This window comes from Salvelinus sp. IW2-2015, linkage group LG32 (genome assembly GCF_002910315.2).
Source record: "Salvelinus sp. IW2-2015 linkage group LG32, ASM291031v2, whole genome shotgun sequence".
In the NCBI taxonomy this organism is placed as follows: domain Eukaryota; kingdom Metazoa; phylum Chordata; class Actinopteri; order Salmoniformes; family Salmonidae; genus Salvelinus; species Salvelinus sp. IW2-2015.
The window spans coordinates 11,695,736-11,705,028 of NC_036871.1; the positions used below are offsets into that span (position 1 = coordinate 11,695,736).

The 9,293-nt window shown below is 43.6% G+C and overlaps 1 protein-coding gene across 1 annotated transcript; it reads left to right on the top strand.

Moving 5' to 3' along the window:
* The first annotated feature begins 1,611 nt into the window (after positions 1 to 1,611).
* LOC111957044 (AP-2 complex subunit mu-A) lies at positions 1,612 to 9,293 on the top strand. Its single transcript, XM_023977764.2, has 12 exons — positions 1,612 to 1,729; positions 2,717 to 2,838; positions 5,906 to 6,171; positions 6,276 to 6,358; positions 6,489 to 6,494; positions 6,622 to 6,757; positions 6,899 to 7,043; positions 7,989 to 8,114; positions 8,284 to 8,419; positions 8,654 to 8,751; positions 8,844 to 8,955; positions 9,058 to 9,293. Exons 2-12 carry the CDS (start codon positions 2,765 to 2,767, stop codon positions 9,190 to 9,192), a joined length of 1,317 nt encoding a protein of 438 aa, XP_023833532.1. The 5' UTR covers positions 1,612 to 1,729; positions 2,717 to 2,764; the 3' UTR covers positions 9,193 to 9,293.

Consider the following 9,293-nt stretch of genomic DNA (forward strand, 5'->3'; position numbering starts at 1 on the left):
CAACAATTTCAAATATTTTACTTAGATTGTATAACGAAAATCAGTCAATTTCATTAAATTCATTAGGCCCTATTCTATGGATTTCACATGACTGGGAATATCTGTTGGTCACATAGGAAAATAGGAAGGAAAAAAAAGTAGGGGCGTGTATAACAACTAGTCCGTATCTGGTGTGACCTCAATTTGCCTCATGCAACACGACACATCTCCACATAGTTGATAAAAGTGTTGATTGTGGCCTGTGTAAATGTTGTCCCACTGTGCGAAGTTGCTGGATATTGGTGGTAACTGGAACACGCTGTCTCAGAGTATTCCAAACATGCTCAATGGGTGACATGTCTGGTGAGTGTGCAGGCCATGGAAGAACTGGGACTGCTTCCAGGAATGTGTACAGATCCTTGCATTATGTTGAGGTGATGGCGGCGGATGAATGGCACGACAATGGGGCTCAGGATCTCGTCACAGTATCTCTGTGCATTCAAATTGTCATTGCTAAAATGCAGTTGTGTTCGTTGTCGTAGCTTAAGTCTGCCCATACCATAACCCCACCATTGGGAACAATGTTGACATCAGCAAACCGCTCACCCACACAACTGCCCGGTACAGTTGAAACCAGGATTCATCCATGAAGACCACACTTCTCCAGCGTGCCAGTGGCCATCGAATGTGTACATTTGCCCACTGAAGTCGGTTACGACGCCGAACCGCAGTCAGGTCAAGACCCTCGTGAGGATGACAAGCATGAAGATGAGTACCTGAGACGGTTTCTGACAGTTTGTGCAGAAACACTTTGGTTGTGCAAACCCAGTTTCATCAGCTGGTCTCAGAGGATTCCGCAGGTGAAGAAGCCAGATGTTGAGGTCATGGGCTGGCGTGGTGACACGTGGTCTGCGGTTGAGGCCGGTTAGGCATACTGCCAAATTCTCTAAAACGACATTGGAGGCTGCTTATGGAAGAGTAATAAACATGAATTTTTCTGGCAACAGCTCTGGTTGACATTCCTGCAGTCGGCATGCCAATTGCATGCTCCCTCAAAACTTGGGATATTTTGTTGTTACAACCGCAGATGCTAGTAGCCTTTTCGTGTCCCCAGCACAAGGTGGACCTGTGTAATGATCATGCTGTTTCATAAGCTTCTTAATGTGCCACACCTGTCAAGTGGGTGGATTATCGTGGGAAATGAGACATGCTCACTAACTGGGAAGTAAGCAAATTTGACCACACAATTTGAGCGAAATACGTTTTTTGTGCATATGGAACATTTTTGGGATCTTTTATTTCAGTTTATTTAATATGGGATGCCAAGTTACACATCAAAATATTTGGCGTCATATTACGGTCATTCCTCCCCTTCACACCAGGGCTGCCAATAATATGGTTGCTGTAGAGAGACATAAATGGGAAATTGGACCTGTGAAAAAACGACAATAGGTACCCACTTTCATGAGACGTATTAATTGAGTGGTTGCGACCACAGCCATAACGAAAGTTAATTTAAATCGTGTTTTAATGCGTTTTTTCCTCCCTGCTCCATGTATTCAATGTGCAACATTTTGAAATATGGCTTTAAGTGCGGATTTACTTCCGGGCTATTATCAGATCCATCTCTATGTTAGACGGTGGTCAGCTGATTTAGATGAGTGGGAGCAGCATAATTACCTGGCGTGTGTGACCCAGAAATATCTCTGAGAAAAAAGGGGCGTGAACCTAGGTGTGACAGAAGACTCCGGTAAGATTATAATTCTATTGAAGACAAATCTCAGCATATTTAACAGTAAAAACGGTATAGCTAGTTTACGTTACCGTTTATAAAAGCTAGGCAATAGTTAGCCAATTGTTAGGCTGGCTAGGTTATGTCTATTTTGCTAGTTAACTAACTACCTTGCTAACTAGTTTTCCTAGTTCTGCAGCTCAATAGTTGGTTAACTCCCCATCGTATTTTTCCCAAGCCACCAAAGTTAAATCTGAACGCGTAACTAACGTTAGGTAAGGAGAATATCAACAATGTATGAACTTGTCGAGATGGTTAGCTATCTTTTCCGGTCAGGCAAGCAGACATCTTGGGGCAATAAAATAGCAATTAAACCGCTTAGTGACTTCATGCACACCATGTCAGCGAACACTAACAACATTCCCCTTTCGTGGATGGGAAATTAATTTGCTAATCCAGCTATGTGTGTGTCCAGTTAATAAGTAAATCCATTTTGTGCTGGAATTGGGAAACTGTCCTACTTTCTGTTCTACGGTAGTACTATAACAGTAACAGGAAGTCACACACAGCTAGAATTCCAGGCATGTCTTTCATTTCATAGTATTCATACGCCTCATATTATAAACTATAACATATGAATTGGCCCACACTTGGCATAATCAGGAAATTGTCTATTCCTTTTCCCAATCCCAGCAACCCTCCATATGAACCTGAAACCACTCCCATAGTCATAGCTAGCTACTACTGGAGTTTTGTACCATTGACTACCTTTTAATATTTACCATTATACATCTAACCTACCCAGCATGAATCCTACTTTAGGATGTGTGTGTGTACATCACCATTGTGACGGACTTATTCACCACTGTGGGGGGGGAGTAATAGGATACTCTGCTGAAAACATCCTTGATATCTGGGTAATTCAGAATCATCTTCATTCGCCAAATACATTTGCATGTACCGGGATTTTGACCTGGTGCAATGTAATATCCCCCTCTCAATCAGACGGAGTTCGTTTTCACCATGGCCAGTTTGGACTAAGGAACAGCCACGATGATCGGAGGACTGTTCATTTACAACCACAAAGGGGAGGTCCTTATCTCCCGAGTCTACCGCGATGATATAGGGTAAGTGAAGTGGTAATTGGTTTGGGGCGTTAAGGAGGTTCTATTACAATGCAGTCATAAGGGAAGAGGGAGATGGCAAGTGGTGTCCACCTGGTTGGCCTGAAGTAAGTTGTGGAGATGAATCTGTTAGGGGTTCAATGTAACTACTTAGGCATTGAACTTACGCCTTAGGTCATGTGCTCATTGGGTCATTAGCACAGTGCACCCACCAAACAAAATAACTAACTGAGCTAATAGCTAGGTCATCTTGGGGATAATGACTGTTGTATAAGGTCTTAGACAATGCACGATTTCTGCAGTAGCCAATGCGTGAACCCTTTTTTCAAATCAAATGTATTTATATAGCCCTTCTTATATCAGCTGATATCTCAAAGTGCTGTACAGAAACCCAGCCTAAAACTCCAAACAGCAAGCAATGCAGGTGTAGAAGCACGGTGGCTAGGAAAAACCTCCCTAGAAAGGCCAAAACCTAGGAAGAAACCTAGAGAGAAACCAGGCTATGAGGGGTGGCCAGTAGTCTTCTGGCTGTGCCGGGTGGAAATTATAACAGAACATGGCCAAGATGTTCATAAATGACCAGCATGGTCAAATAATAATAATCACAGTAGTTGTCGAGGGTGCAGCAACTCTTGCATGAAATCTTTTGACTCATCACATACGCTGCTGTTACTGTTTATTATCTATACTGTTGCCTAGACACTTAATCCCTACCTATATGTACATACTGTATCTATCTCAATTGCCTCGTACCCATGCACATCGACTCGGTACTGGTACCCCGTGTATTTAGACAGGTTATCGTTAGTCGTTGTGCATTTATTCTTCGTTTCATTATTTTTCAATCATTTCCCTTTTTTCCCTCCGTTGTTGGGAAGGGCCCGTAAGTAAGCATTTCGCTGTCAGTTTAGGAAGCATATTTGAACATTTGATTAGATTTTCTCACCCAGCTATCTAACTCCACCACTACATCTAGGGTTGATGATCTTGCTTGGCACTGCAAAATAATGCCAAGATTTTCCAGATACAAGATTTGTTGACTCATTCAAGTTGCCTTAGATTAGACTCCACACACTCTTCAATTCAACCACTATTGGTGGAAAAAGTAAATAATTTAACTGATTTAGACTGCATTTGGCTGTTTACTACAGTGGTATGGCCTTTTAAACACCATGTTACTCAATCTGTGTACATGCACAAATGTCTTTGTGTACATTTTTGTCTCTTTCCTCTCCTTTATATCATCCCTCTACATCTTTATCCTTCTGCCATTTTCCTCCATATGTCCATCTTGACCACTGTATAAATAGGTAAGCGATGCACCAGCCTATCAAGCATGTCCCCTGACCCATGGTAACCAATCAGTGACTCCCAATGCATGTCCTCTGACCCACAGCAACTACCGGATGACCCTTTCATCATGTCACCTGACATATCAGTGACCAAAGAACACAAACTCAATTACTGCAACCAACCAATGCCTCTGAGGTGCATCTACTGTCCTCCCCTTACCCACTAGTATCTCTTCCCTCCTTACTGGACATTACTTTCTAAAAAAACAGATAGACAGACCCTGTTAAATGATCATGTATGGTACCAGTGCCCCTTCTGTCCCTACCTCCATCTCTCTTTGTCTACTCTCATGGGGAGAGGCTGGCTAGTGCTGAGTCTGGCTCTGCAGAGTCCCTCATCTGAAATTGGTTCCAGAGATTTGTATTTCTGGGAACTGGTTCCCAGAATCTGTCCTGGTTTCAAATGAATAAAGGTATGATAAACTACTAGGCAGTAGCGTTATGGTCAATGTCAGTTTCACTGTCAAGCTCACAGAAGTTCTGGACCCTGCACCTGGGAATGTATTCCTGAATCTTACGCAGTCTTGTCTGGACATGCTTTCTCATCTGTAGTAAACCTTTCAGTTATTTATATGTCCACACCAGATCTCTAAAGCACTCTAACCTTCCCACTAATCTTCACCCTCTAAGTAAAATATTGCTCTGTCAGTGCCGGAATGGTCAAGTCAGTTTGGGAGATTCAGTCATCTCGCAGTTCTCAGACAAGTTAATATGTGCTGTCCTCAGCAAAGCATACTATTAGGATGTTCGGAGGGTTACTAGTTTTGGGGGTGGCAATAGTCTTTTATATTCTACCAGGAACTTGAATGTCAAGTAGAAGGTCTGGAAAAAAGAATATGGTATGTAGTGTAGTTGACAAATGTTTGACAGTTGACTATCTCTCTGAAAGTCCCAGGGAGACAGCAGTAATTTATACACACTACTGATGTGTGTGTACTATTAACCAAGAGCGTATTATGAGTTTGCTTTTGTTGTGATCAACTGCGGATGGAGGTACATACTCTTCCACATTTACTCATAACATGAAAGCACTCCTTCTCTTCCTTGCTCTGTGTTGCCAAATAATTTTCAGGGTAAGTTGCTAGAGGCAGGTTGATTTGTTGCTAAATGATGATGTGATAACATAAAACTGCGTCATTATGTAGAATACACAATAACATTACTTGCCATCTCGGCAAAAAATATGATTTGACATTTGTTCAGGTACAGACTCCCACTCTTTTCTGTACTTCTGGCTGTACAATTTTGATTGAGACATGTTGATTGATGTTGTAAGTTCTGTTCAAGATCAAACATTCGTGACCAACTATATTCATTGGGTTTGGCTCGTCGAACCCGTACTACTGCTGCAGCCAACAATGATTTGCAATTTGCTGAAATTGCTGCTTGCCTACTGCTGCCTGGGCACGAGCTGAGCGCCTGCTGCTGACGTCACTCACAATGCACTTTTGCAGCCAGGCACGTGTGTTGTGACTGAGTGTGTGACAGAGAAAATCGTTTTTGTGTCATTTAGAGGGAAAATGTGTGCATTTTAGCATTTGAGCCACTTTTCAAAAGTTGCAAAAAGTTCAATTTATTTTTTTTTTTTTAAGTAGCTAAATTTGTTGCTAGGTGCTGTTTGGGGGAAAAAAAGTTGCCAGGGTAGTCTGAAAAGTTGCTAAGTCTAGCGACAAAATTGCTAAGTTGGCATCACTGCTTGCTCTACCTTCTTTTCTCAGGCGCAACGCGGTGGACGCGTTCCGTGTGAATGTGATCCATGCCCGGCAGCAGGTGCGCTCTCCAGTGACCAACATTGCACGTACCAGCTTCTTCCATGTCAAGCGTTCCAACATCTGGCTGGCAGTGGTTACCAAGCAGAACGTCAACGCCGCCATGGTGTTTGAGTTCCTCTACAAGATGTGCGATGTCATGGCTTCCTACTTTGGCAAGATCAGCGAGGAGAACATCAAGAACAACTTTGTGCTGATCTACGAGCTGCTCGACGGTAACTGTGGCTGACCAAATTTCTCACTCTTATGCCATTTATCTATTTTCCTGTTAGTTTCCTCTCTTACCCTCTTCATCATTTGGTTTCTTTGTTTTGTGCAGAGATCCTGGATTTCGGGTATCCCCAGAACTCTGAGACGGGCGCACTGAAGACCTTCATCACTCAGCAGGGCATCAAGGGCCAGGTGAGGATGACAAGTATCTCCGTGTCACTGCCGTAACGCTCTGCGATGAGCTCTTTAGCAGAACTGTGGGCAAACTGTTTTTTGACTCTTCTTTTTCTTTCTCTGGGATTGTGGACACGGCCGGATGCAGCATCAGGTAATGATGAGCCTCATTTGGTATGGGCTGTTCATTTCAGTTCTATTTGGGACATTAGGCCTGGTTGCAACAGTACACAGTTTTTTTCCACTTGATATCCTGTTGATCTTTCTCTCTCCTTTTCCAGACAAAGGAAGAGCAGTCTCAGATCACTAGTCAGGTAACCGGGCAGATTGGCTGGCGTCGCGAAGGCATCAAGTATCGACGCAATGAGATCTTCTTGGATGTGCTGGAGAGTGTCAACCTGCTCATGTCGCCTCAAGGTGAATGATGGTCATAACGCTTGAACGTAAACGGCCTAAACAGTTGTCCTGTTGAATATGCTAAGAGGAAAAGTATCTAGGGGAGTTGTAGGAGTAATGTTGTTTCCTAGTGATTGACCCTTTCAATTTTACCCCATCCAGGTCAGGTCCTGAGCGCCCACGTGTCCGGCCGTGTGGTAATGAAGAGCTACCTGAGCGGAATGCCAGAGTGCAAATTTGGCATGAACGACAAAATTGTAATTGATAAGGCGGGTAAAGGCGGGGTCACTAATGAGGCGGGAAAGAGGTGAGTAAGAGTGGCTGTTTGGACAGAGCCAGGGTTGGGTGTAGATTCCATTTAGAAGTATACTGAAATTGCACATTTCATGAGGAGAATTTGAATTTTGCTTTAGTTTCTGAGTGGAAAAGCAATTCACTCCAACCCTGGACAGAGCTTGACATTAAAGGGGTGGGGCTAAATATAAGACTTTTGCTGCAGAATTGGATAAAAAAATGTATGTCTTGTATTGATTTTCAACTTAGACATTTCAGACTGATGGGCAATTGTGTTGATTCTGACTTAACCTTCTGTGTACAGTAGTTTTTTGTTGTTGTTTTTTTCAGACAGTTTACTGCCCTAACTGTCAGTCCCTGGACTAAGACTTCAATTTAGAGCTTTGCTTAAGGCTTACAATTTGTTTTCCTTTCGATGTCTCCTTTCTCTCTTTCTGTGCTGTACCTCAGTGATTTAGGGGGAGGAGGAAGGTACTGTATTGATGTCTGGCCTTACCTCCATATGTCCTGCTGTCTTGGCTATCGTGCCATTTATGGTGACTGCTTTATTAAGCATTTGAGGAGGCTCCAATATTTAATGGAATTACTGTATTCATTTGTGCTTAGGCAGTCAACCAGTGTGACTGCTAATTGATACAAATCTGACTTGCCTCCTCAAATCTTTAGTGGACTGCCCAATTGGTTGTTTATTTCTTAGTCATTACCGAGTGTTGTTAGTTTACCCGCTTGACCCTTAACCCTGACCCAGTCTTTGACAGTGATGGAAATGGTTAGCATCCACAGGGTTGCTGTGTTGTGGTAGCCACGGTGTCCCTTTTTTTGTGTATGTATTGTGTTTCTGTGGGGCATGTAGAACAGTGCGTTTAAATGACTGGTTTGGTTTGTGTGTTTGTGTCAGTATGACCGGGTGTGTATACGCGGATAGACGTTCAACTCTCTTCTCCCTCTGCTCCTGTAGTACCAGTGGTAAGCAGTCCATAGCCATCGACGACTGTACGTTCAACCAGTGTGTGCGTCTCAGTAAGTTTGACTCGGAGCGCAGCATCAGCTTCATCCCCCCGGATGGAGAGTATGAGCTCATGAGGTAAGTGTGTCACAGGCTAAACTTCAAACCTATATTGACCCTGTGCATGGGCTGGCATGTTTGTATTTGTAAGTCCTGTCGCTTTGTCTGTGTGCATTGTATCTAATGATTTTGAGCCATCGGGGGGATGGCGTGTGTCTGTTTGACGTGGTTTTATCCCTGCGTCTAGATACCGAACCACTAAAGACATCATCCTACCTTTCCGAGTCATTCCGCTGGTCCGGGAGGTGGGCCGCACCAAGCTGGAGGTCAAAGTGGTCATCAAGTCCAACTTCAAACCCTCGCTACTGGCCCAGAAAATTGAGGTAGTTATTCAGACAAATTCATATTTTTTTTTAGATTGTGTTCTGTCAGTTTGTTTGTGAAACTGGTCTTTCATGCAATCTTGGGGTAAATTGTACTCTTTTTGAAGTTAGTATGTTTTGTATCATAACCCTTTGTTTATGCTCGGTCTGTTAATTGCAGTTGTTCTTACAAGTTCACGTTTAGTCTGCTGCATGAGACTTTATCATGTTATGACTTGTTTACCGTTGCTCCAGGTGCGCATTCCCACGCCGCTCAACACCAGCGGTGTCCAGGTGATCTGCATGAAGGGTAAGGCCAAGTACAAGGCCAGCGAGAACGCCATCGTATGGAAGTGAGTTATGTCAACCAGCTCCATCACGGTATCCCCTTTTTTAAATTTTGAATGGCCCTTTCCGATGTTGAATGTTTGTTTCCTGCGTGTAGGATTAAGCGCATGGCTGGGATGAAGGAGTCTCAGATCAGTGCTGAAATCGAGCTGCTGCCCACCAACGATAAGAAGAAGTGGGCGCGTCCTCCCATCTCCATGAACTTTGAGGTATGGCTGTAGTCACACGCAATGATAATTGAGCATTTCAGCTTAACGTATTAATATGCAGTTGCGTACAACTCCTAACCTGGATATCTTTGTCCCCCGCAGGTTCCGTTTGCCCCCTCTGGGCTGAAGGTGCGTTACTTGAAGGTGTTTGAGTCCAAGCTGAACTACAGTGACCATGATGTTATCAAATGGGTGCGCTACATTGGCCGAAGTGGCATCTACGAGACTCGCTGCTAATGTTAGAGAGCGAGCCTGAGGAGAGGTATACCAAGCAATCTCTCTCTTCCCGCCATCTCAATCTCTCCCCTTATCCTTTACTCAATGTTGGGGATGAATAA

Excerpts from the sequence above, each read along its gene's own strand:
- LOC111957044 (XM_023977764.2), top strand. The coding sequence starts at position 2,765 with ATGATCGGAGGACTGTTCATTTACAACCACAAAGGGGAGGTCCTTATC. Across the intron at positions 6,172-6,275 it reads GATCTACGAGCTGCTCGACG|AGATCCTGGATTTCGGGTAT; the intron begins GTAACTGTGGCT and ends TGTTTTGTGCAG. Across the intron at positions 8,115-8,283 it reads GGAGAGTATGAGCTCATGAG|ATACCGAACCACTAAAGACA; the intron begins GTAAGTGTGTCA and ends CCCTGCGTCTAG.